This window comes from Sorex araneus, chromosome 5 (genome assembly GCF_027595985.1).
Source record: "Sorex araneus isolate mSorAra2 chromosome 5, mSorAra2.pri, whole genome shotgun sequence".
Taxonomy (NCBI): domain Eukaryota; kingdom Metazoa; phylum Chordata; class Mammalia; order Eulipotyphla; family Soricidae; genus Sorex; species Sorex araneus.
In genome coordinates this window covers 178,894,187-178,921,503 of record NC_073306.1, presented here as the reverse complement: position 1 = coordinate 178,921,503, position 27,317 = coordinate 178,894,187, and the positions used below count along the sequence as shown (strand labels likewise).

Below are 27,317 nucleotides of genomic sequence, written 5' to 3'. Positions count from 1 at the left end.
AGTCATGAGTTCAGCAAGATTCTGAGCTCTTTTCCTTTTCACTATGTCTAAGCACTTTGAGTAAAGCTGAAACTTTTCGAGTATCAAATCAACCAAATATAAACAGTCTGACAGGTAGAATTATTTGAAAGCAACATTGAAATCCTTATGAGAGTTTTCCAATTCCTGTTAACTGTAATCCTTTTCATAACGCGACATTAAACTTGGCATAATATTCTCCCCGCTCACGCTTCCCTTTTGGTATCTTTCATAGCCACAGAGCTAGAGGCAGGTCCTCGCTCCTCTCCTCAGGTGCCTTCAAATCTCCCACCTCTTCATCCTTGCCCTGAACTCTTTCTCTTCTCCCTTTCTTCCCCTTTCTTATGTAATTTGCCCCGCAGCCTTTATCTCTGTGTTTCTTTCCTTCCAAAGTTCAAACCCATCAGCTTTCCTCACTTTCTTTTCTTTATCTGTAATTTGTATCTATTATCTTGAGCAAGATAGCAAAAAACCCCTAAATGGTGGACTACAAAGTTATCAAACACAGGTTTGTTTTCTTAGAAAAGAAAAGAGCAGGGGCTGGAGCAGTAGCACAGCAGGTAGGGCGTTTGCCTTGCATGTGACCGGCCTGGGTTCAATTCCCAGCATCTCGTATGGTCCCCCAGCACCTCCAGGGGTGATTCCTGAGTGCAGAGCCAGGAGTAACCCCTGTGCATCGCTGGGTGTGACCCAAAAATAAAAAAAAAAGAAAGAAAGAAAGAAAAAGAAAAGCCACTGGCAGTGTGTTCCAATGTTTAAAGTCTTCACAATGGGGGACTGGCAGTGTAGTATCACTGCCAGTATGAAACAATCGTGTGGAAACTGTTAGAAGTCAAATTAGCACAATGAAAATAAAGACACAGAACCGGGCAGAGGTTAGAATAAAATTCTTGACCCAACTTTATTTTATAGGTACTAGTTCCAAATGCATAAGGGAGATAAGATTATATGTAATTGTAAAAACAATCTCTACTAGCCTAGATTGGTTTTTTTATTACTCAGATGTGGACTTGTCTTTTTCTTATGACAAAGAATAAACTTTCACAATTAATGTATTGTTTTACAGTCTAAAGAAGGAGCTTTTATTGTCAGAGATTCAAGACATCTGGGATCTTACACAATTTCTGTGTATATAAGTGCAAGGGGGTAAGTGACTCGTTCTTTCCACTTTAGAAATAATGATCTTGAGGCTGGGGAGAGAGAACTAGGAGGGCTGGAGCACCTTCTTTGCATGCTGAAGGATTCAATCCCTGGATTGAATCAATCCTTTGGGTTCAATCCCTTGATTCCATGTTTGGACGCCCTGAACACTGAGTCATTGGTATGGCCCAAAACACAAGGATGAAATAATCTCTGGGGTAACATAAGATAACATTGGTTTGTCCTTTCTGCCTTGCCACAGGGTGCTTAGGTTTATTGGGTTACTCCCATCACAGTGCTTCCATTCCTCCGTGTTTACTTGTAACTTTTTTCTTTGTGCTCTGTTAACTTGTAAATATTGTTTTTCTCTTAAGTCCTTTGCATAGTTAATTCAGAGCAATTTCCTTTTTGTATAAACATAGGAAGACAATTAATGCTATGCTTTTGTAACTTGGGAGTTAATTGACTCCAGATAATATTACCTCCTGGACATCTGTTCTCTCAACCTAATTCTCAGTTGCCCTTACTTCCTAGCACCCCCAAAGCAGGGTCCCGACGAGGGACTGGATGGACCCAGGGCAAGCTGTGAGCTGTGTGCTACCCTGGCATCAAAATGGGCCTGGCCAAAGTGCCATAATGCTTGACAATAAGTTAAGAGCTTGGTCAGGGACAAATTCTGTCATGATCCAAAAAGTAATAACTAGATTCAGACCCTGCTAGGGTTAGGAATGATTAATCTGGCCTGACACTGTAGTCTGAATCTGTGGCGAGTTGTCCCCAAGAGAGGCACCCTACAAGCTCAATGTATCTCTTGCTGTGTCCATACAAAATAACTAATATTAAGATGCTAATTAAGTTATTGGATTAAAGAGAGCAGAAACACCCCTAAGTGGTATTTTGCCCTTGAGCAGAAGAAGGACTTTTGATATGTTGGTTCTGCTACCAGGATTGGGGTCTGGTTTTTTTACCCCTAGAGAGAGAGAGAGAGACAGAGACAGAGACAGAGACAGAGAGAGACAGAAAGAGAGACAGAGAGAGAGTAGATAGGAGAGAGAGAGGGAGGGAGAGAGGGAAAGAGAGAAAGCGGGGCAGCAAGATGGAGAGACTAGCAAGAGGCGCAGAGGGAGAAGAATGTAGGGGAAGAATGCAGGAGTAGGCACATAGAGAGATGAGAGAGGGGGGGGGGAGAGAGAGCATGGAGAGGTGAGCGGGAGAGACGGGAGGAGACAGGAATGAGGGGCAGTGTGAGACTAGAATGGGGAGCTTAGTGAGACTGGAACAGGTGCATGGGGAGAATGGAATAAACGGCAACTGGTCACCAACCAGCTTGGCCCTCGCTTCTGCTTAGTTCGCCTATGACATGAGCCGCCCAGGTCAGAGAGCTGTCGGCGAGAGGGAGAGCCGCCAGGGCCTTCCCTAGCCGCCTGGAGACTACACAGGTAACAGGACTCCATCTTTAGAGCTCACATCCTTGCAATACTACATACCCAAGAGGTAAAAAATCTTGTTATTTATTGTTTGACTAAGTTCCAAAGTGATTTTCTTTTTGGGTTTGCTTTTAGAAATGTGGATGCTACCATCAAACACTACCAGATTAAAAAGAATGACTCGGGGCAGTGGTATGTGGCTGAAAGACACTTCTTTCCTTCTATCCCTGAGTTGATCTGGTACCATCAACATAACGCTGCTGGTAAGTCGGGGACTTCAGACTGTGGTCATCCTAGGTCCAGCGTTCAACATGTGCAGTTATCCCTGTAGAAATGCATGGTTAAGAGCTTGAAATACACCTGCCGCTGAGCAATGCACCTCAGCCATTCATCTTTTTTTTTTTCTAGACAAGAGCAAAATTTCATATTTTCTCATTTCAGCCAGTTATAAAAATGACTGCTACCGAGTCAATGGCAATTTAATCATTATACACTTATTCTTGAAGTTTACATAGGGTGAAATGTAACCAATTTCAAATGTTCGAATCATGATGCATGATGTACTTTCTGTTTTAGGTAATTGTAATAGAAAATAGCTCTGATATTTCTTATTTTCTATTCTTTATTGTTTGGAGAGCAAAAAAATAAAATAATAGCAGAAAAATAACACAGTTGGAAATTAGCTTAAATATATCAAAGGCACATTGAATATACCTACTTGGTGATTTGTTTGCAATAATTGTTACTTGTGTAAACTCTAGGAAGACAATAGATTCCAGAAAGTTCCATCACAATTGTAATCACATGTCTGGCCCCATCTCTCCCAACTTGTCTTGGACTTCTTTAAGCGCAGGGAGACATCTTCCTGCCTTAGCATTATAGAATTCAGACCCATTGTAAGTTTTCATATTGTTTTGACTTCTAATCATGTAATACTTTTTTATATTTCTCTCATGAAAAGTTTTGCTAACAAAAAAGAATCCCTTTTAGAAAGCGGCCACTTTTCCATTACAGTGGTTTAAAATACCAGGAAAGCAGCAAAGGAAATTTGTATTCACTTAGAGGACATGTTCTCGTGGACTTTACAAATGGTTGCTGAGTGTCTGCTGGCTAGAAAGTGCCTTCATGTTTGGGTAGGACCAGGGAGGATATATCTGAAGTGGGAGATAGAAATCCTTTGCGTAAGTTCTAAATTTTCTCCTTCATACTCTATTATCCCTCTTCCCCTGAAGAAAATATTATGGTGTTGAGGTTAGAAAAATATTCTGAGGTAGATCTGGGTGTGCTGACATGCAAATATTTTAGTTATAAGTTGTTGAGTTAAAAAAGATTCTGAGAGAAAGAGAGAGAGAAAGAGAGAGAGAGAGTGCATATAAGGCAGGGTGGGGTGGAGGGTGATGGGAGGATGGGAGGGAAACTGGGGACACTGGTGCTGGGAAATGTGCACTGGCAGAAGGATGGGTGTTGGGACACTGTGTGACTGAAATCTAATCATGAACAGCTTTGTAAGGATCTATCTCACAGTGATTAAAAAAATTTAAAAATTAAAAGATTCTTTCTAAGCAATGAATTTATAGTTCTACTTTAGTAAAAATAAAAATAGACCAAAAAAAGCACATCCGCATATATGTACACATACATAGAAAAACTGTCAACATTTAAGAAATGATAGTGTAGAAATGAAACTATAATGGACCAGGAAATAGAAACTGTTTGTCTTTCCCTTGAAGAAAGTAAAAAAAAAATATTTTCTGCTTTATAGATTGCTCTAAAGAGTAAATATTTTCATCATAATGCTCATAATTTATTCTTAAAGTATATAAAATATCACAGATACAACTTTTAAAATAAAAGACCAAATTAAACAACAGAAAATTTAAAAGTAATTTAAAATTTAAATTAAAAAATAAAACAGTGGAGCCAGGCAAATAGTACAGTTGGTAAGACACTGATTTTTCACTCAGACCACCTGGAGTTGATCCCTGGAACTGAGTATGGTTTTTCAAGCACAGCCAGGAGTAAGCCCTGAGCATGGCTGGATGTGCCCCAATCTCCCTTCCCCAATAAAATATAAAACAACAACAACAACAACTATGACTATTTATAAGAGAGAAGTAAAGCATAAAAGGAACAGGACAGCTTTGGGTGCATGCTGTGTGCCTCAGTTCCCATCCTCTGCAGATCAACAATGAGAACTGACTGGTCTAGGGTCTACTTAGACGCGCGGCTCCGGGAAAGAGCCCTGGATACCTGGCGGGTACCTGGTTGGGATGCATGACTACTAAACTCTTGGTAATGATTCGCAGAATCAAAATGCTTGACAAAATAAAAGTTTACCTTATTTATTTATTTATTTATTTTTGGTTTGGTGTTGGGGCCACACCCTTCACTAGTCAGGGGTTACTCCCGGCTCTGCATTCAGGAATCACTCCTGACAGTGCTCAGGGGATCATACGGGATGCCCAGAAACCCACATTGGCCACGTGCAAGGCCTTGCTGTGCTATCCAGTAAGAAAATTTGAGGTTAGAGAGGTTAAGGTAACAAGGTAACTCCTTTTGTGTGTTTTATTTGGATCATGTGAAATAGAGACCCAGTGAGATGAGGGCCCTAATCCCATAAGAATCCTTTCCCATTCTTTGTTCAGATTTTTTTTTACCATTGTCTTCATAGACTCCCTTATTTGTATCTTTCCATCGCTCTCTCTCTCCTGCAGGAAGATGTATTGCTCCCTAACCTGGCTCAGGTTGCGTGTTATAACTGGAGCATTATCTGGACTCATTCCTGCCCATCCCCCTCCCCCACACTCAAATAGCCCCATCAGTCTTCACAACTCCAAGAATCATTCCCTCATAAAGTGACTTCTGCCTAAAACTCCTTCCTAGATTCTCCTCAGAGGTTAATTCTATTTCCCGGATCACAGCAGGTGCCATTCTCCTCAGAAGACTGCTCCTGGAGCTGGAGCAATAGCACAGCGGGCAGGGCGTTTGCCTTCCATGCGGCCAGCACCGATTCCCAGCATCCCATATGGTCCTCTGAGCACTGCCAGGGGTGATTCCTGAGTGCAGAGCCAGGAGTAACCCCTGTGCATTGCTAGGTGTTACCCAGAAAAAGACTGCTCCTTTGAATCCAACAATGTATGAGGCAACTTTTCTCTGGAACCCAGATCACCTTCTGTATGTCCATTACAGGACTTACTGTTATTGTTGTCATTGTTGTTATTATTATTATTGCCAGGCTCTGCCACGCGGGCTCGATACTCTCGCCAAAAACAGTAACAATAAGTCTCTCAATGAGAGACGTTACTGGTGCCCTCTCAAACAAATCGATGAGCAACGGGATGACAGTGATTATTATTATTGGGCTGGAGCAGAGCGATAGCATAGCGGTAGGGTGTTGGCCTTGCACTCGGCTGACCTGGGTTGATTCCTCTGTCCTCTCAGAGAGCCTGGCATGCCAACGAGAGTATCTTTCCCGCATGGCAGAGCCTGGCAAGCTACCCATGCCATGTTCAATATGCCAAAAACAGTAACAACAAGTCTCACAATGGAGACGTTACTGGTGCCCGCTCGAGCAACTCGATGTGCAATGGGATGACAGTGACAGTGACAGTGACTTACCTCTTATCTACCTTCCTCTCCTGGTTGAGATGGAGCCTGTGTGTGTTCGTTCCTCTTGGTACTCTCTAGGATCTTTTAAATCTGCCTAGCAGTGGGTTTTACATACAATGGACACTGATACTTCTTCCTATTATTGACCAAGGTAGCTTCTGTTTTCCAGTCTTTGCAAATGCTTTTTTATTTTAACCTGTATGGAGCATATATACCTTTAAATATTCTTATAGAGACTTCCGTAAATATGTTCACCAAAATGATAGCTACATAGTTCTGGGTGCTAAGGTTTCACGAAGGATTTTATTTTATTTCATCTTTTCATTTTCTTGGGTTTTTTCATTTATATTCAGTGAGCATATTTTAGTTATAAAAAGTGTGCTTCAAATGAAAAAAATAAATAAACTGGACTGGAGAATAATTTTGGCTTAATTTAGTTAAAGAGCAGTCTTGCTTTGTATGTTTTGGTGTTTTTTCCCTGGCATAAGGTTTGTGATGCTGATTTCCCTTCCTCTCCAGGCCTCCTGACCCGTCTCCGCCACCCACTGGGACTGATGGGCAGCTGTCTGCCAGCCACGGCTGGATTTAGCTATGGTAACGTAGGCCTGTGTGCTCGTGTCAAATGTCAGACCCAGTGAAAGAGCCTTGAGATGCTCTTGAAGTTCTTAGCACTCTTGCAATGTCTATCTAGGTCCCTTTTCAAAGTTTAAAGCCCTTTTTCTGGTCTTTAATATAAGCATCTTATAAAAGCAATCTAAACTTTGTAGATAAATGTCTTAGTTCTATTTCTAATTTCATTATATATTACCAGGAACTCTTTTGACACATTACAAAAAAATTATTATTATTTTTTTTGGCGGGGAGGGGGACACAACTGGTGGATCAAACCAAGGTCAGTCACCGAGCAAGAGAAATGCCCTACTGCTGTGCTATCACTCTGACTTCCTGACAACATTTTTTCTTTACTGTTTGGGCTGTTTTTTTTTTTTTTTTCCTAGGCTATAAGACTGACAGGTCTTCAATTATCCACCAAAAAGAGTAGCTGAAAGTATCCTTTGCAGATATTTTAAATAGAGTTGTGCAGTTTAGTCTGTCCCTTTTCTAATAACTGTGGTTCTGGAAAATCTGTGAGAATAAGAACTAAGGATTCCTGGTTGTTTTTTTTTTTTTAAATATGGTAGCACTTTATTCTCTTCAACTTTCCTCATTAATGAGATTCAGAATCTACTAAAAAATGGCACCAGGACTCAGATTTTTATTTTAATTGGATAAAAATGGATTCAGGACTTTATGGGTGCTTGCTGTTTGCCCCATAAATAATATATATGTATATATATAATAAAAGTTTTGTGGCTTATAATTTATTAAGTTAAATAATATTTAATTTGAAAACTTAATTTTTGGTTTTGTTTTGGAGCCACAACAAGCAGTGCTCAGGGCTTACTCCTGGCGTTGTGCTCAGGGGACCATACGTAATAAAGGGGATTGAGTCCAGGTCAACTGTGTGCAAGACAAAAGATTTAATCCTCGTATTATCTCTCTGTCCCTGAAAAGTTCTCTTATTTTCTCTACTTTTTAAAAAAAATACTTATTTTATTACCCATTCTTCAGTTAACAGGGCTTTTGTGTTGTTTCTGCTTTAAAACATTTTATTTCCAAAATACAAAAGGGTATGCTGTTTGTATCTCAATTCATTTTTGCTTGATATTTTACTCTTTATATAAAATTGATTTAGATAAAGTGTCCTTTTTTTTGTGCTGACCTCTTTCCTGCTCTCATCATCCCATCTGTGAATTTCACCCATGGTGTTAGATGTGAATGGGTTTTTCCATGAGAATGCAGTGATCCGTGGCATAAGTATACAACCATTGAGTCACCATTCTTTCTTTGTACACCTTTTTTTTTCTATCAAATATTACCATTATCCTTACATGTTTATCTGATGTTCAACTCCAACACAACAGTGTTGGGTATGTACTGAATAGTAGGATTGATGGGTCAGAGGATATGCACATATTCAGATGTAGTCCAAAAGGCTTCTATTAAGATATTTTTGAGTCAGTGGTGTTACAATATTTCTAGTTTCTCTACACTTATGTCCTTGCCAATATTTATTATTTTTATGTTTAACATCTTCTTCAGGTTGTCTGGTAAATTTATAGTGTTATATCACTACAACTTGCATGGCAGAGCCTGGCAAGCTCCCCGTGGCGTATTCAATATGCCAGAACCAGTAACAATAATGGGTCTCATTCCCCTGACCCTGAAAGAGTCTCCAATACAACAGCTTTGGGAAAGATGAGTAAGGAGAGGCTGCTACAATCTCAGGGCTGAATGGAGACGTTACTGGCACCCGCTCGAGTAGATCGATGAACAACAGGATGACAGTGATACAGTGATATCACTACAACTTAAATACTTATTTCTCTAATGACAGATTAGGTTGGTAAATTTTTATCTGGCCAAGTAGCCACTTGAATATTTGTTTTTGGTAAGATGCTATTCTGTTCAGAACCTTGATTCTTAAAAACAGAGTGATTTGTCTTTTTAGATTAATTTATTCATATTCTGAGTAGGAATTGTTTGCTCAGTACTCAGTACATATTTGAGAAATATTTTCTTCAAGTCTTTGGCTTAACTTTTATTTTTAATTGGGATATATTTGATAGAGAAATATTTTTTTTTCTTTTTGGGTTTTGGCCACATCCCGTGGCACTGGGGGCTGCTCTGACTGTGCTCAGAGGTCACACCTGATGGTGCTGGGGGACTATGTGCTACAGATCAAAGTTGGGACTCCTTCCTGGAAGGAATGTGCTCTATCTCTCCATCTTTGGAACTACTTACCAACCAGGAAGAACACAAATTTTATTAAATATCATTTATTATTATGTTCCTTTATAGTTCTGCTCTGCTGAATAAATGCATGCCAATCTCCAGGCCACAAATATATTCTCCAATATTACTTTTTTTGTTTTGCTTTTTGGGTCACACCCAGCGATGCACAGCAGTTACTCCTGGCTTTGCACTCAGGAATTACTCCTGGTGGTGCTCGGGGGACCATATGGGATGCTGGGAATCGAACCCGGGTCGGCCTCGTGCAAGGCAAATGCCCTACCCACTGTGCTATTGCTCCAGCCCCTCCAATATTACTTTTAAGCCAGCAGCTATTAGGGCCTGGGAGATACTTAAAAAGGACTTGAGTACATGGTTTGAACCAGGAGCCCTAGGTTTATTTCTGAACAAAGCACCCTGGTCCCTCAAACAATGCTCAGGAAAAAAAAAAATAAAAACAATGACTGTATTTTTCAAAGCTTGTACAAGGATATTCTATCGCTTAGAATTCTTTAAATGCAGTACTGACAAGTTCCAGCAGGTGGTAGTGGTGGTATATAAAAGGAGGTTTAAAAAATTGAGACGTGATACTTCTCTGCAATATCAAGAGGGTTATTTTATTATTATATGTATGAGCTCAGGGCTTGCTCCTGACAGGGGTTGGGAGGTTATATGTGATGCTGGGGGTTGAACCTGGATAGTCTGACTTCATAAATATTTGTTTGACTTTTCCAGAAAAGTGGGAGATTGACCCCTCTGAGCTGTCTTTTGTAAGAGAGATTGGAAGTGGTCAGTTTGGCGTGGTCCACTTAGGTCAATGGAGGGCACATGTCCATGTGGCTATCAAGGCCATTAACGAAGGTTCCATGTCTGAAGAGGATTTCATTGAGGAGGCTAAAGTGATGATGTAAGTATAAACATCATCAGAAAGTGCAAACATTTGGTGTCATTGAAGGAATGTGAACTTCGGCATCAGCTGCACAGGGCTTTTTGTCACCTGGATTTCTATTCTTGGTTGTGTGACCAGGACAGGTCTCGGTGTGACCTGCATAAGTTATGTCACCTTTCCTACCAGCTGTTTCTCACCTGTAAGATGGGGTTAGAAAAAAATGCCTACGTCTGGATTGATGAGACACTGCTATTTTTTAAAGATAAAATTGTATTTATTTACCATTTGTAATAAAAGTTTCAGGAGTAGGATTTGCACTTCTATTTGAGCGTATATCTCACTGCACCCATCACCAAAATTGCAGTGTCGTTTGGCTGTCAAACTGACCCCTTCTAGCTGTTATTCTTCCTCCTTCTCCCTTTTTTGGCCTAGAAAAACTATATTTTTCACAGAATTGGAGTATTTTTGCAGTGTCTTATTATCTTGCTTTATTTGTTCACATTCCACATTTGACAGAGATCACTTACTAATTATATTTCATTATCTGGCATCTTCTACTTATCACAGTGACCTCAAAATTTTTTTTCTTTTTTTGCTTTTTGACGCACCTGCTGTGTTATTGCTCCAGACCCTCTTTTTTTGTTTTTAAGTGCATGTTAGATGGGTAATGTGCTGAATGCTTAACAAGATTTATGGAGGCACATGTCGCACACACATGTGAACACCTTAATCATGCTTAAGGACTTGAAAACGATCCTTGATCTTGCTGGATGACATGGGATTCTTTATTTTCAGGTTTTGAAAAAATCCATATACTGTTCTACAAAGAAGTAACACCAATTCATATTTTCACCAACAATTTTACAACCTTCCCAACCCTTCCTGTTTTTAGTCTTTTGATAAAGTTTGTTCTCACAGATCTGAGGTGATATCTCACTAGGTTTTGATTCGCATTTCACTCATAATAAATGATGTTGAACTTTTCTCGGTATAACTGTTGGCCATCTATATGGTGTATTTGAAGAAGAGTCTATTCATATTTTTGGAGGGGGCTACCCTTGGTGGTACTCCGGGGTCTCTCCTAGCAGGGATTTGGGACCATATAGGTGTCTGGGATCAAAGCTGGTTGACTGCATGCAAGGCAAGTGCCTTTCCCACTGTATAATCTTTCTTTCTCTATTCAAATTTGTCCATTTAAAAAATAGAAATTTTTTTGGTTTTGGTGTATGAGTTCTTTACATATTTTGCTTGTTAACTTCTTTTTGAATGTGTGATACGCAGGGATCTTTTTGCAGACAGTAAGTCACCTTTGTGGTCTGTGGTGGTTTATTTGACTCTAGAGAAGATTTTTAGTTTGATGTGGTTCCATTTGTTTATCTCTTCTTTGGTTTATCTTGCTGCTGGGGTTGAATCCCCAGTGATACTGTACCCTAGACCCAGCATGACAGGTTTCAATTTTTTAACAGTTGAGTAGTATTCCACTGGTAGATATACCAGATATACAACTTTTGTTTTGTTTTGGGGCCACACCCAGTGCTGCTTAGGATTTATCCCTGGTTATGTGCTCAAGGATTACTCCCAGTGATGCTCAAGGAACTATATGTGGGTGCTGGGATTCAAACTGGGGTCAGTTTGTACAAAGGAAGCTTCCTAACCCCTGCACTGTCTCTCCAGTTCTATGTACACTCGGTCTTTCCAGTTCTGGCTATTGTAAACAATGCTAGAATTAATTCTCTTTGAATTAATGTTTTTGTATGTTTCAGGTAAAAATCCAAGAATATTTTTTAGTGAGTTCAACCTCCATCACTACATGGCTTAATTTAAATTTTATTATTACTGTGGGTAGTACCAGAAATTAAACCCAGGGCATCACTCATCCAAGACATAAGCCCAACCACTGAGCCACACAACCCTGTCTCCTATTTTAGGGCTTGCTCCTGGCTCTGCACTCAGGGCTCACTCCTGGCAGGCTCAGGGGACCATATGGGATGCTGAGGATTAAACATGGGCTGAACACATGCAAGTCAAGCACCCTACCTGCTGGACTATCTCTCCAGCCCTTCCTGAGAGTGTTTTTCTTTAAACAGGCGATTATCTCACCCGCGTCTGGTTCAGCTCTACGGAGTGTGTATCCAGCGGAAGCCCCTGTATATTGTGACAGAGTTCATGGAAAAGGGCTGCCTGCTGAACTACCTCCGGGAGAGGAAAGGAAGGCTTCGGAAGGAAGTGCTTCTGAGCATGTGCCAGGACGTATGCGAAGGAATGGAGTATCTGGAGAGAAACTGCTTCATTCATAGAGATCTAGTAAGTGTCACCTGAAATCGCGGATTATTTTACACGACACACATGTGTAAGTTTTATTACTGTGAATATTTCTCCTTTGGCTATGTTTTTAAGTATTCCCCTATGCAAAGACTTCATGGTGCAATATAATTTTATTTTTACTCTCCTATCGATGCCATAGATAACCAAGTCAGGTTAGGCACTAAATATGCCCTCACCCAGTTAACAAGTGTATTAATCAACTAACTAAAATAATGTACATTCCCCCCACCCCCTTTTTGCTTTGGGGGTACACTGGCAATGCTCAGGGGTATATTCCTGGCTATGCACTCAGGAATTCCTGCCCAGGGGATCCCAGGTTGGCATGAGCTAGGCAAGTGCCCTTACACAGTGTGGATCTCTCAGCCCATTGGCCTCTCTTTTTCCTTCTCTTTCCCCTTTTTTCCTTCCTTCCTTCCTTCCTTCCTTCCTTCCTTCCTTCCTTCCTTCCTTCCTTCCTTCCTTCCTTCCTTCCTTCCTTCCTTCCTTCCTTCCTTCTCTCTTCTTTTTTTCCAGGCAACAGCCAGGTGTGTGCCGAGTCCTATTCAATGCCAAGAACACTGTCAGGCACCGGGGCAATGGGGAGAGCCGCCTGCCTCTGGGCTCTCACCCAGGTGAGAGGTGCCCCTGGGGGAAGGTGGATTATCTGCCCTTATGGTAGTGGCATCAGCGACATTCTGAGATCATGCCCAGAAAAGTTCTACCCAGAAAAGTTAGTAACAGTTTGTTTTGCTCCAAATGCCAATAGTTCTGCCTCTCGGCCTTGCTACCTTCCCCTGGAAAACGTTTTCTCCCCTATCCACGTGAATTCATGATGCTCATTTTCCCAGTTCTTCTGTGCCCTTCCCTATCTCATTCTAAATGCCAAGATGAACTCCAATGAGGTTTTGAGAGTCTGTGAGAAGCCCCTTAATTTGTTACCTAGAAATAATCATATATTTCCATTAACCAGGGCCAGGGGGACCAGATTCTTCCTCATTCAGGCTGGCATGTGAAGGAGAGAGGAAGGTGTCATGTCATTGGCCCTCAGTTGGACACCATTGCTTATCCTACTCATGACTGAGAATAGCATGGCAGTTATTATTTATCATTTCATATTACCGTTCATTGGGCTGGAGCCATAGCACAGTGGTAGGGCGTTCGCCTTTCATGCGGCCGACCTGTGTTCGATTCCTCCGCCCCTCTTGGAGAGCCTGGCAAGCTACCAGAGTATCTAGCCCGCATAGTAGAGCCTGGCAAGCTACCTGTGGTGTGTTGGATATGCCAAAGACAGTAACAAATAAGTCTCACAATGAGAGACGTTACTGTGCCCGCTTGAACAAATCGATGAGAAACGGGATGACAGTGACAGTGATATTACCGTTCATTATTTACACTGTTTCGCTAGGTCTTGAACACTAAATTCCTTGAGATGAAGACCCTGATTTCTGAAGTGTACCAAAGTGTGGTTGCAGGAACTGTGGAGAGACAGTGCAGGGAATAAGGTGCTTGCCTTGCAGGTTTAACTTCCAGCACCACATGTGGTCCCTGAGCACCACCAGGAGTGATCCCTGAGCACAGAGCCAGAAGTAATCCCTGGACAGAGATGGGTGTGCCCCTCTCCTCCCCCTAAAGTAAAAGAGGAAAGAAACAAGCAACAAAAACACAGAAATGAATGGTTCTCAAATATCTGTACATTAGAATCACTCGGGAGGGTGTTTTTTCATTGACTCAGTGTTGGTTTACACTGCTAGAGAATCTGAGTTTGGTTTCAGACCTCTAGAAGCATTTAACTGTTGCCCTCTCTCTTTCCTCTCTCCCCACCAAAGTTCCAGCTCCAAGTACCACATAAAAGCCCTCTCTCCTCATTCTTTCTGCCCCACCCTAGAGCTGAAAGCTTCCTAAAACATTACAATACCCAGATCATACCTCACACCAATTAAATTAGAATCTCCAGGGATCTAGTCATTCGAAATTTAAAATAATTCCTATCATGAGTCCAATGTGAAGCCGGGGCTGAGAACCACCGAGAGCTGGATCGCCCGGGTTGAAAGATCACCTGTGTTTCTTACTAGCGGTGTGACCAGCTAGTTAGCAAGTAAAGTGGAAATTATAACACCTTAACACCTTACTCCTGTGGGCTTGTTGGAGGATTATAGCCTCTTAGGAACTTGTGAGCAGGGTTCCAAAATGTTTCAAGGACATTGAGACAGTGTCTGGCACCTAGAGCGCTCTGCCATGCTTGGTGCTCCAGTGGCACCGCTAGACCATGGGTTTGTGCTCCTCTGGCACATTCTTCATATATCCAGCACATAGGACAGCAAGCAGATGCAGCTAGAGGTTATTGGGCAGATTTTTTTTTATTATTATCGGGCAGTTTTTTAAAAAGTGAAATAAAGTGGTTTTTATTGAAAGAAATTTACAGAGATGTGAGGAGAGAGAAAAGAGAGCTACAAGCTCAAGGGAGAATATTTTCCAGAAGGGAAAAAAGCCTATTGAGCAGATTTTTGAATGGATGAATGTGATCTCAATTTTACCTAGCTCACTTTCTGAGACTTCACCTGTTTGTCTTTCTTTTTTTTTAATTTGTATGTTTTATTGATTTTTTTTTTTAAAGAAATATTTTATTGAACCACCGTGAAAACAAAAAAAAATACAAAGCTTTCAGGTTTAAGTCACAGTCAAATACTGATTAAACCACCATCCCTTCACCAGTGCACCCGTTCCACCACCAAAAACCCCAATACACCCCCCTCCCACCCCACCCCCCATCTAAGTAGCTGATGATATTCCCATTATTCTCTCTATATATTGAGTACATTTCATATTTCCATACAGAACTCACTATTGTTGATTGGAAATTTTCCCCAACAATCAGGCCTGCTGAATAAGCATCATCTAATAATTTCTCATCCTTGGTAAAGGTGAAGATTTTGAGTCCGCGCGGCCGCAATAGCGGCCGCGCGGTTTTGGGTTTCTAATATTTTAGCTCAGTTCTCAGTCAAAATGCATGGCTCCAAGAATCTGCTCTGGTGCCAAAATGGGTTAGGAGACCTCAGGATCACAGTCAGTAGGCGGGAGGCTCTGCTTCTCGTGCCGCGGCTCTTGGTTCATCTCTGGGCGGAAGGCGCGCCGGGAACACCTCCCCTCCCAGGATCACCTACAGGCTACGTCACTAAAGAAAGTCCTACCTCCTGGTGTAGGGGTCTTAGAGGGTGGCTCTCACCGCGTGGTTGCTGCCGCTGCCGCCATTTTCGCTCAGAAAAATGGGGTGGAGAGGGAAAAAAATCCCTCCCCGGGCTGCACGAGGTTGTAGTTCAGTTCGCAGTCAAAATGCATGGCTCCAAGAATCTGCTCTGGTGCCAAAATGGGGTAGGAGACCTCAGGATCACGGTCAGTAGGCGGGAGGCTCTGCTTCTCGTCTGTTTTATTGATTTTTAATAAGGTTGTTCATCATGATTTGTCACATTCAATATTCCAACACCAATACCACCATTATTGCACCTCCCCACCACCACTATTATGCTGTTTGTCTTTCTTGACAGAGATTAGAACTCAATACTCGATTGGTGACCGTTTCAGTTATTCTACTTGCTCCAAATGGCTTCTCTACATTCCCCCCCACCCTTGGTTTATTTCTTTATCTCTTTCTTTTGTATTCTGTTTACTAACTAGATGCACTGTAGTACTGTTGTCCCATTGTTCATTGATTTGCTCGAGTGGGCACCAGTAACGTCTCCATTGTAAGACTTGTTGTTACTGTTTTTGGCATATCGAATACGCCACGGGTAGCTTGCCAGGCTCTGCCATGAGGGCGGGATACTCTCAGTAGCTTTCCAGACTCTCTGAGAGAGGTGGAGGAATCGAACCTGGGTGGGCTGCATGCACTGTGCTATCACTCCAGCCCTATTAACTAGATACCACTTAAAATATATTCACTACCAACAAGTCGTTTGCCTTAGTTTTGGACTTGACCAACTAAGGACTTGCCTGTGCCTTGGTTTTGAGACTATTGCTGGCACTTGTCTGCATCTTCCAATGAGTCTCTCTCTGGATCCTTATTGCAAATTTCACCAAAAATCTGCACAAATTAATGAAAAAGAGAAAAATTCTCTCCACCTGTTGTTTTACATAAGGACAAAGAAACCATTTTCTTCTCTACAGTTGGTTAAAAATCAACTGTGTTAGCATCAAACAGACTGTCTCTGTTTTATATGATCCTAAAATTAGTTCACTGTGGTAAATTTTTAAAAAATGTGAAATTATTGCAACTAGTTATTTTCTTATGAATATATTTTGAGTTTTGGACTACACACAGTTGTGCTTGGAGCTTGCTCTTGTCTTTGTGCTCAGAAATCACTCCTTACAGGCTTAGGGGTGCTAAGGTTAGAATCCTGGTCAACTTCGGGCAAGGCAAGTGCCCTACCCACTGTACTATCTTGGGTTGGCCCCATTTAAAAGGTCATTTTCAATAAAATATAAGTTAAAAAGATTCTTCATTTTTATTAGTTCCTTTTAGATCCCAGAGATATGTCATGACTTCTCTATTTGTTCTTTATCTTGGACTTTCCTTTTTTTAAAAATTATTAAGTTAACTTTTCAAATGCAGACTATTTATAATTTTTTATGTGCAGCAACATTGTAAACACTACTACTAATGATTGGGTTCATGCAAACAACTTTCTCCTTTTTTAAACATTGAATCACCATGAAATATATAGATACAAAGCTATCCATGATTGGGTTTCAGTCGTACAATGTTCCCACACCCGTCCTTCCACCAGTATACATTTTCTACCACCAATGTCCCCAGTATCCTTCCAGCCCATAACCTGCCTCTATGGCAGGCACTTTCTTCTCTCTGTCTGTTTCTGTCTGTTTGTTCTTTGTTATCTCTCTCTCTCTCCTTTTGGGGATTATGGTTTACAATACAGATACAGAGAGGTTATCATATTTGGTCCTTTATTCACTTTTAGCACACAGCTCCCATCCAGAGTGATCATTTGCAATCATCATTGCCATAGTGGTCCCTTTTCTATCCCAACTGCCCTCTCCCCCAGCACTTGAAGCAGCCTCCAATCGTGGACTAATTCTCCTGTTTTTTGTTTCTACTGTCCTTGGGTATTAGTCTCATACTATGTTTTTTAATATTCCACAAGTGAGTGTAATCATTCTGTCCCTCTCCTTCTGACTCATTTCACTCAGCAGGATACTCTCCATGTCCATTCATTTATAAGCAAGTTTCATGACTTCATTTTTCCTAACACCCATGGAAACAACTTTCTAACACCACATCCTCCACCAGAGTTTAGACTATAATGTCAAAATTCATAGTTAGCTATCACTTAGATTGAGCTAATTTTTATATTTATCAAAAATGTTTGCTGTAAAGTTAAATATTCTCAAAGAAAAAGTTTTCTAATTTTATTTTTTCTGTTATTTCTTAGACGAATCATTAAAGTCATGTATTAACTCATATATTAAAACCTACATAGCTGTGCCAGGCATCAACATAAGATCAACATGGCTATGCACACAGAGAAGGTGCAGGGATCCGAATACCCTAAGGAAAACGAGAGCAGAAACTTTTGAAAGAAAAATTTGTTTTCATATTTGCATTCTTTTCTTTCTGCAGGCGGCAAGGAATTGTTTGGTCAGTTCCTCCAGTATTGTAAAAATTTCAGACTTCGGAATGACAAGGTACATAACATATTTTTCATATACTCATAAGAGGGACTTCCTGTTTGTCTACCAACACACTAAAAATGATAGTAGCTTTGCTTTTTTTTCCCCCTCTGAGGGATATGTTAATGTAGTTGTGTGGCTTAACAATCGACTCTATATAACTTTAAATATTGTTAAAACTAAAAATAGTTGAAATTCTTTTGAACTTAAGAATCTGTACTATCTAGGAAGAGCTGTGGAACTAGAGCCTGAAACTAAAGTGAAATAAAGGTCAGAGAATGCAAGGCTTTATTTTAAAAGCCTCAGCCAATTTTAATGAAAAAGTTAGGCCGGTTTACAAACAACAGAGGCACAGAAGCCATTAAAATTAAGTTTTCTCATGTTTTCATAAACATTGGCAGTTCAAGTGGTTTTTTTTCTATGCTAATACCAAAGTTTGGTAAAAAACCAAAGGGCTTTTTCTGTGTCTGAAAGCATGTTTGTATTCTTGTGGAATTGTTAAAAGTATCTGGTGTAGAAAGCTCATGATTTTAGATAGCTAAGGTACAAGAACTATTGGGCTGGAGCAAAAGCACAGCAGGTAGGGCGTTTGTCTTGCACTCGGCCAACCCAGGTTCGATTCCTCCACCTCTCTCAGAGAGCCTGGCAAGCTACCAAGAGTATCTCGCCCACATGGCAGAGCCTGGCAAGCTACTCGTGGCATATTCGATATGCCATACAATAGAGACATTACTGATGCCCGCTCGAGCAAATTGATGAGCAATGGGATGACAGTGATACAGTGATTTTTAAAACTTGTACCCATGTTAGTTGTGAAATATACAGATATCATGGCAATGCTTTTTATCTTTTTTAGCTCTCTATGAATAAGCTATTTCATATCTTAAAATTTAAAAGAGTTTTGCAGTCTACTTATCACTTGCAAGAATCTAAGAAAAAAAGTTTTGGTAGATGTCTATTTGTAAAAGAAAAAAATAACTTTCTTCAGCTCTAATATTTTTCTGTCATCAGCATGAGTCAACAGCTCTAATATAAAAAAATTGAATCTTGTTGGAAACTTGCCACAAGTGTGTGGGGGGCAGAGGGCAGTTAGGGCAGTGACAATAGTTGGAAATGATCTCTGGACAAGAACTGAGTGCTGAAAGTAGGTACCTGTATTACAAACCATAATGCCTAAAAGGAAAGAGAGAGAGAGAGGGTGAGAGAGAGAGAAAGAGAGAGATAGAGACAGAGACAGAGAGGAGAGGAGAGGGGGAGAGAGAGGGAAGAGAGAGACAAAGAGAAGAAAAATATCTGCCATAGTTTCAGGAGGGAGAGGGTACAGGAAGGAAGCTAGATCACTGGTGGTAGGAAATGTTCACTGGTGAAAGCACTGGTGTTAGATCATCGAATGACTGAAACTCAATCATGAACAGCTTTGTAACTGTATCTTATGGTGATTCAATTTAAAATGTATTTTTTTAATTGAATTACCATGTGGAAAGTTACAAAGCTTTCAGGCTTAGTCTCAGTCATACAGTGATCAAACACCCATCCCTTTCACCAGTGCACATGTTCCACCCAGTATACCTCCCATCCCCCCCTCACCGCCTGTGTGGCTGATGATTTTCACTTTACTTTCTCTTTACTTTGATTACATTCAATATTTCAACAGGAAAGTCACTATTATTATTTGGAATTTTCCCCCAACAATCAGACCTGTCGAAAACGCAGCATTTGATAATTTGTTTTCCATTGCTGAGAATGAAGAGCATATGAGGTCATGCGGCCATTGTCACGGCCATGCAGTTTTGGATTTCTGGTATTTTAGTAACTAAGTCCAGAGAAATTTCTGCCAGAAACTGCATCATTGTAAGCTCATACCTCTCTTTAGTGGGCCTTAGAAGATGGCAGTCACCACACCGCCACCAGGGAAAGAAAAAAGCCTAGAGAGAAAACCCTTTCCTCTCCCGTTGTGGCGTGGGGCTGTAGCTTAGTTCACAGTCTATAGGCATTTCTGCAGGAAGCTGCTGGTGCCGAAAGTAGTTATTGGGCCTCTGGAATCATGGGTGTTCAGCAACGGAGGGGCCACACGTGTGCGGCCGCTCGGGTCACATATGGGCGGAGAGAGGCAAGTTTTGTTTTTTTTAAACTTGAACCTTGGGCTGGAGAGATTGTACAAATTGTGGCTTGCTGAGATTCAATCCCTGGAACCTCGTATGGTTATCCAGACAACACCTGGAGTGAAACCTGAGCATAGAGCCAGGAGTAAGTCCTGTGTACCACCAAACGAGGCCACTGAACCAATAAATAAATAAGTACAACATTGAACCTTTAGGCCAGAGAGATAGTAGAAGGGTTAAGGTATTTGCTTTGTGTGTGGCTGACCCAGTTCAGTCCTCAGTACCAGTTATGGTTCCCCAAGCATCCTTTTCAATTCTCATTTATGGTCCCCCAAGCATTGGCATGAAGGTACCGGCAGAGGAACCCAGGTGTGTGTAATTCCATCAACGGCCAACATCTAGAGACTTAAAAGCCAGCTCCCAGAAGTGATATCTTATAACCTACTTCTCCCTCTGGGAGAAACTGGCAAGCTTCTGAGAGTTTCCTGCCCACATGGGACAGCCTTGCAAGCTTCCCATGGTGTATTCATATGCTAAAGCCAGTAACAAGCTGGATCCCATTCCCCTGACCCTGAAAGAGCCTCCAGTGCGACATCCTTGGGAAGGCCAAGTAGAGAGAGACTTCTAAGATCTCAGGGAAAGGACAAACGGAGAGGTTACTGAGCCCGCTTGAGAAATCGATGATTAACGGAATTTCGTGATCCTGTGATCGTGATCAAGCACTGGCAGGAGTAACCTCTGAATACAGAACCAGAAGTAAATCTTGAGTCTGCTGGGTGTGGCCTCCAAACAAAGATATAACAAAACAAAACAAACTACACTTTGTTTTTTCACAACTCAGTGGAATTTGTATTTTAAGTCTCCTTTCAGTTGTTACAAACTTAATCCCAGTCCATTCAGGATTTCTCTCAGTCTCTTTTCAGTGTCAGTGCCCAAATTCTGTGTAGCTCCTGAGTCCGTGGACTGGCAGGCGGACAGGGGCTGGCTCCCATCTATTTACTCTGGCCCCCTAGCCTGCATCATCCTCTTGTTTTGTTCTTGGTGGATCATTCACACAGAGGTCAGCTGACTCATCCTGCATTTCAGTCTGCAAGATTCCTTTCCCTCCTTTCTAGCGTTCTCTGTTATTAGAAGTCTCTACCAGCCTACTGAATTCCCATCGACCTGGACAGATCCACGTGTTTTCTTGAGACTCTTCCTGCATTGTCCCTGGGGCTTAACTGTAATTCTTGGGTTCTGTTTTGCTTTTGAATCGCACTGATTTGTGGAGGACGAGGTTTCTTTCCCTGCCATGTGACCCAGGCAGTCCTGGTGGAGTGTCAGGGCGCGGTGTCAACCACCCACCCAATACTTCCCTTTCCTTTCTTTCCTCCCTCATCTTCCAGCTCAGGGGATTTTTTTTTTTCCTAGAGAGATGGTTGGTGATGGTGGTGGTGGTATAAGACATCATTCTTTCTCACAGTTCATTCTCACAAATGTTTTCGTTAATGCAGTCTTTTCTCTTTTCTGCAAAGGCTAAACTAAAAAAGAAATTAAAAATTGATTCCTTTCCTTGGGTTTTCTAGCATCCTTTCTCCTAGTAGAATGATTTGTTTCCATAAAGGGCTTAAAGGTGGAGTAAAGAGGAGTAGGTGGGAATGAAAAATGTAGGAAGGCATTAATAAATAATTAAAAGCTATTAAACTGTATACACAAGGAACTATACAACCCAAGTTGACTACTAACTTCTCTTCAGATTCATATACTTGGATGTTCTTTCATACAATTAAAAAAAAGGATTATTTTGGTTATTTTTTAAATAGAGATTATTATTACTGAATTCTTTCCACAAAGGCCTTTTTAGTGCATTAGAGATTTTCCACATCATCCAAGTACTTTAATTTTTCATTTTCTCTGTTCTACTATATATAAAGTAAGGCAATGAAACTTTATTATAGTATTTTGAGATATCTCTCATTTAATTTTTATTGTATTGGTTATTAGAGCATTTAATCTATTTCTTTGAAAAATTAAGAACTAATCATAACTAAGGTAAACACTGGAGTATATTTTTTAAAATTTTCTAATCCACATAAAATAAAGACAATTGAGGATTCATTTGGGGGAAAGAAATTCTATAAGAGATATTTTTCACATGGATAAGAAAAGAAGGTATTCAGAATGCTTGTGGGTACAATATTTTGTCTTTTCAAACCCAAGGTGAACTAAAGGGAGTTGCTGTATAAAGAACTTGGACCCGAATAATGCCATATACTTTGAATCTCCCCTTAGGTATGTTTTGGATGATGAATATATAAGTTCTTCTGGAGCCAAGTTTCCGATCAAGTGGTCGCCTCCTGAAGTTTTCCATTTCAATAAGTACAGCAGCAAATCTGATGTGTGGTCATTTGGTGAGTGAATTTGATGTTCATTTAAGGTAACTTGATTTAATGAGGTAGGCAAAGCTTTCCTCTGCTTTAGTTTTTTGATGTGATGCAGCGTTTTGAAAAATGTCTTCTGGGCTGGAGAAATAGCTCAACAGGCTGAAAACAAACTTTGTATGCTGGAGGCCTGAGTTTGATCTCAGGACACCCCTGAAGTCAATTCCTGAGCACTGAGCCAGAGTAGCTCCTAAGTGTGGCCCAATTCCTTTTTTTTTCTACCTCAAATAATAAAAAAGTTTTCTTATTCTGTGCTTCTGGTTTAGATGTTTTAAATACATATAGACTATCTCTGACAACTGGTGTAATAACTTCTTATATAAATCAGTCTTTGTATCTTTTTCTTTTCCATTGAGTACTTGCTATAATATCAAAAGAAATAGCTTTCTGAAGTAGAAAACTAACTTAGCCAGCTTTTCCAAAGAAAATGGACTGGAGTGATAGCACAGCGGGTAGGATGTTTGCCTTGCATGCGGCTTACCTGGGTTCAACTCCTCCATCCCTCTTGGAGAGCCTGGCAAGCTACCGAGAGTATCCCGCCTGCATGGCAGAGCCTGGCAAGCTATCTGTGGCATATCCGATATGCCAAAAAAACAGTAACAACAAGTCTCACAATGGAGACATTACTGGTGCCTGCTCGAGCAAATCGATGAACAATGGAACGACAGTGCTATAGTGCAGTGCAGTGCTACAAAGAAAATGATCATATAGCATTACTAAATTTTGGGTATACCATTAATTTTCTTGTCTAACAATTAATCACTACTACCTCATTACTTTGTAACTTTTTATTTTGTAGGATTTAGATATTAGTCTTCTTAGGATCTATTAATTGAGAGTTCTATCAGTATGATTCCTTGAGAAAGAAATCCTGTAAGTCTACCTATATTAGTATCTGCTCTTTGAATTTAATTTTTAAATGAACAAATGTACGATAATTTATTCCCTTTTACTCAGATCTTCTTGGAAAGCTCTTGGGTGTGGAGAAATATCTGGACCTAAGAAAAGTATGCATTTTATTACCAACAATAAAATTCTATGTCATTGATCTCATTAGCTCTCCATTGTCACACTGTCACTGCATCACTGTCATCCCTTGCTCATTGATTTGCTCGAGCAGGCACCAGTAACATCTTCATTGTGAGACTTGTTGCTACTGTTTTTGGCATATCGAATACACCATGGGTAGCTTGCCAGGCTCTGCCATGCGGACAGGATACTCTCGGTGGCTCTCCGAGAGAGACAGAGGAATTGAACCTGGGTTGGCCGCGTGCAAGGCAAAACGCCTTACCCCCTGTGCTATCGCCCCAGTCCCATGCATTGTCACATACTAGTCTTAGCAGGTGACATTTTAAGCTGTCTTAGAGAGCAGTTGAGTTGTAAGAGCAAGGTATTGCAACACACAGACCTCACCAAGTACCTGTTGCCTGACCATTCTCTTTTCGACTAAACAGTGTCTTTCTCAAGCACAGGGAGATGTTTCATTCTGAAGAAAATTCTAGCTGTGCCCAAGGCTGGTGCCTAAGTAATACTTCATGCATATATATTGAATAAGTAAATAATTAAATGAACTCAAATGGGGAACCTGGAAGATCTTCATCATTCACTCCACCAATGATTATTGAATACTTATGCACAGAGACCCCCACAGATATTTTGGGTCTCTATCGACTAATATTTCATAGGAAGAGGGAAATGCATGCCATATATGGACTGTTAGCCTAAACTCACATGTTTTCTATAGAATCACAGAAGGTTTTGTTGAATTTAGGCTGTGGGGGACATGAGCATTAGTTGCAAATGAAGATGCTATCATTGTTATTTTCCCCAACACCAAGTTAGTCAAGACATTGGAAAAGGAAAGACATTACTATCACTTAGAATATTTTCAGATTAAAAACTTGTTCTAAAACTGTGATGCAAATAATCCACTTCCTAAATAAAACTGCTTTTATTCTGTGGGTCTTTGTTTTGTGGTACTGGGGCTCAAGTAGAGCACTCATAATAGAAGGTACACACTGACTACTGAGCCACATCTTCAGACTAACGGGCTTTTATCTGGAAGGTTATAAGCAGAAGCAGGAGGAAAATTACGCCTTGTATTTGGAAACACTTTTTTTTCAGATCTAAGAAGCCATTTCCTTCATTTTGTTTATTGTATTCATACATTTTATTTGCAGGAGTGTTGATGTGGGAAGTTTTTACAGAAGGAAAAATGCCTTTTGAAAATAAGTCCAATTTGCAAGTTGTTGAAGCCATTTCTAAAGGTTTCAGGCTGTACCGACCTCACCTGGCACCAGTGTGCATCTATGAAGTCATGTACAGCTGCTGGCATGAGGTGAGTATCTCATCCTTTCCTGGGGGTACAGGGTGGGGGGGTTGGCAGCACCAGACTTGGAGAGATAACCTGATTATCACAAACATCACCCAGTGGGGAATCTGTTTTGCAGGAAAGTCTCTCTTTCTCCATAACAAAATCTGAGACTGAAGTTCAGTTTCTCTCTGAGTCTCCTGCATTATAGTCCTTCATCCCTTTTGCTTGTAACAATGTCCTTCCTTCGGAGGCCATTTTCCCAAGAATAAACTTGCTAAGATTGCTTCTTCCAGAAGCTCCTTGTGCTCCCAAGTCTCAGAATTCAGTTGTTCACTCCTCTTAAGACTTAACTGGTGGAAACTCCAGGTCGGATCAGGTTTGTTCAGTGCCTTCACTGAAAGAAAGAGGAGGTGTTTTTGTTTACTTCAATCTACTTTGATTTGCCTTGCTTTCCCAAGGATAAAAGGGACAGGTTTCATCTCTCCTGATCACTCACAATTCCTGAGAGATGAAATCAGAACAGGACTGGAAGCAGGAACTATGCCAGGAGGTTTTACTAAGGAAATGATCTCTCCGGACCCAATTTCTATTTTTCTTGAAACGCCATGCTGCAAAATAAAGCCAGCGAACTAAATCACTGTCTAGTTGCACCTGTTGGGGAAACTGAGTCCACATGTCCTTGCCCCTCCCCCTTCCTATGAGACCCGTTGATCCTGACTGTGCCTCTCTTGTCAGTGGAGATTTTTAGGTCTTAAAAACCACCACTGTATGCAACTCCCCCCCCCCCACACATCCACTGAAAAAGAAATCACTTGCTTCCTAACACACAAATCCTAAAAAATTCAATATTGCAAGAGCGATGCAGTTGCTCACACTCCACAGAAGTATAAATTGGATTAAAAAAACCCAAAGTATAAAAGTATTATAATGGCATTAACTGCTTTGCTAGGAATCTTGGAAGTCTGAGAATTATTAAGTGACAGTAACCAACTCCTGTCCTGGAGCATCTTTGCACTGACCACAGAAACAGCTAGAGAGTGTACGCTTTGCATAGGAAACTGTTTAGATAATAGACACTTTGCATGTTTCTATAATGGAAGACTGAGAAATTACCCATCTGGGCAGAAGAGACAGAAGGGAGTGGGTAGGACACTGAGTAGAGAAAGGAGGACTAAACAAATGCATTCCATATCAAATTGCTGCCAGCATGTTATTAAAATACCTCTGACGGAGAGAGAAGAAAAGCCCCTGCCACAGAGGCAAGCTGGGGGATGGGAGTGGGTGGGTGATGGGAGGGAACCTGGGGACACTGGTGCTAGGAAATGTACACTGGTGAAGGGATGGGTGTTGGAACACTGTATGATTGAAATCTAATCATGAACAGCTTTGTAAGGGTCTATCTTACAGTAATTCAACATATATATATACACACACATATATATGTATATATATGTATATCTATACATATCTGTTTATAAGCTACAGAGGCTTCTCCCTCTCACCCCGCTGCCAGCAACCTTTGTGAGAAGGTGGCAGCCATGAGTAGTTCAATCTCCCATGGATTTCAGACACCAACCAAGTCATCTTTTCTTTTTCTTGGAGCCAAACCCCAATTACAGTGCTCCGTGAAATAGGCAAGAATATGCCACCCCTTAGCTCTGTCGAAGCCCCAACCCTTGGTTCCAACCCTTGGCTCAGACTACAGTCTGGAACTTGAAATACTTCTTCCTTTGACTATCTGACTCAACAGGGATAGTAATAATTGGGGTTCAATTTGGAAGCTTGGGACTATAACTGCCCCACTTCCTTCTGGTTCTTTCTAGTTATGCCAAGTCATTTGAACTGATTCTTAGGGCAAGAGAACTTTCTGTAAAAGTGGAAATATGGTCACTGGTGCCTGAAAGTGGCTTGATTGACTAAGAATTGAATCAAAGCTTTTATTTAATATTAATTAATTTTAATTCAAATAGTCCCATGGTTTGTGTTTGCAGCATTTGCAGCTCTGACTGCAAATGTTGTCTTGACAATGCTCTACTCCATTCTTTTCCCATTCCTGTGTCCCTCAGTTGCCAGCCATTCCTGGTGTGGCAGCCCAGATGTCTTTCTCTTCTGTGTGTGAGAACTCAACTGGGTCCTGTCACCCAGTTGTAGAGCTACTAAGTGAATCTTAAGTTGAGTGGTTGACCCCTTCCATTTCCCTTTTCTAGAAACCAAAAGGTCGCCCTATGTTTGCTGAGCTGCTGCAGGTACTTACGGAGATTGCAGAAACCTGGTGACCGGAACCACAAGACAAGCCTAGAGGATGGTCACGTGAAATTGTCACAACAGAAAATCCAGTGTTGAGTGGTCACCTGGCAGAGTACCCTCCTGGTAGAGTTGCTGGCTCTTGGAAACAGGGCAAAGACCACAGACTTTCAAACTTTTTTGACTTTGAAAAAGAATTCTGACTCTGATTTTTCTACATCTGTGTTTGAGAGGGACTTCCACACACTTTTATGTGGCAGTCGTCACATTCTATCTGGGGATAAGGTAAAAACAGCTTCAGAGAGGCTGCCCTTCACCTCAAGCAGCCAGAGTCCC

At 41.0% G+C, this 27,317-nt stretch overlaps 1 protein-coding gene and 1 non-coding gene across 2 annotated transcripts in view; one reads left to right on the top strand and one right to left on the bottom strand.

The window, feature by feature from the left end:
• Positions 1 to 27,013, top strand: part of TXK (TXK tyrosine kinase) — a 41,020-nt gene extending 14,007 nt beyond the window's left edge. Inside the window, exons 6-14 of the mRNA XM_004607994.2 lie at positions 1,085 to 1,164; positions 2,721 to 2,848; positions 6,714 to 6,788; positions 9,762 to 9,933; positions 12,003 to 12,219; positions 17,852 to 17,916; positions 22,275 to 22,393; positions 24,604 to 24,761; positions 26,945 to 27,013. Of these exons, the coding sequence (XP_004608051.1) occupies positions 1,085 to 1,164; positions 2,721 to 2,848; positions 6,714 to 6,788; positions 9,762 to 9,933; positions 12,003 to 12,219; positions 17,852 to 17,916; positions 22,275 to 22,393; positions 24,604 to 24,761; positions 26,945 to 27,013 (1,083 nt within the window). The remainder of the gene's footprint in view (positions 1 to 1,084; positions 1,165 to 2,720; positions 2,849 to 6,713; positions 6,789 to 9,761; positions 9,934 to 12,002; positions 12,220 to 17,851; positions 17,917 to 22,274; positions 22,394 to 24,603; positions 24,762 to 26,944) is intronic.
• Positions 10,570 to 10,670, bottom strand: LOC129405450 (small nucleolar RNA U13). Its single transcript, XR_008630591.1, has one exon. It is a non-coding gene; the product is annotated as a small nucleolar RNA U13 (small nucleolar RNA).
• Positions 27,014 to 27,317: the final 304 nt, after the last annotated feature.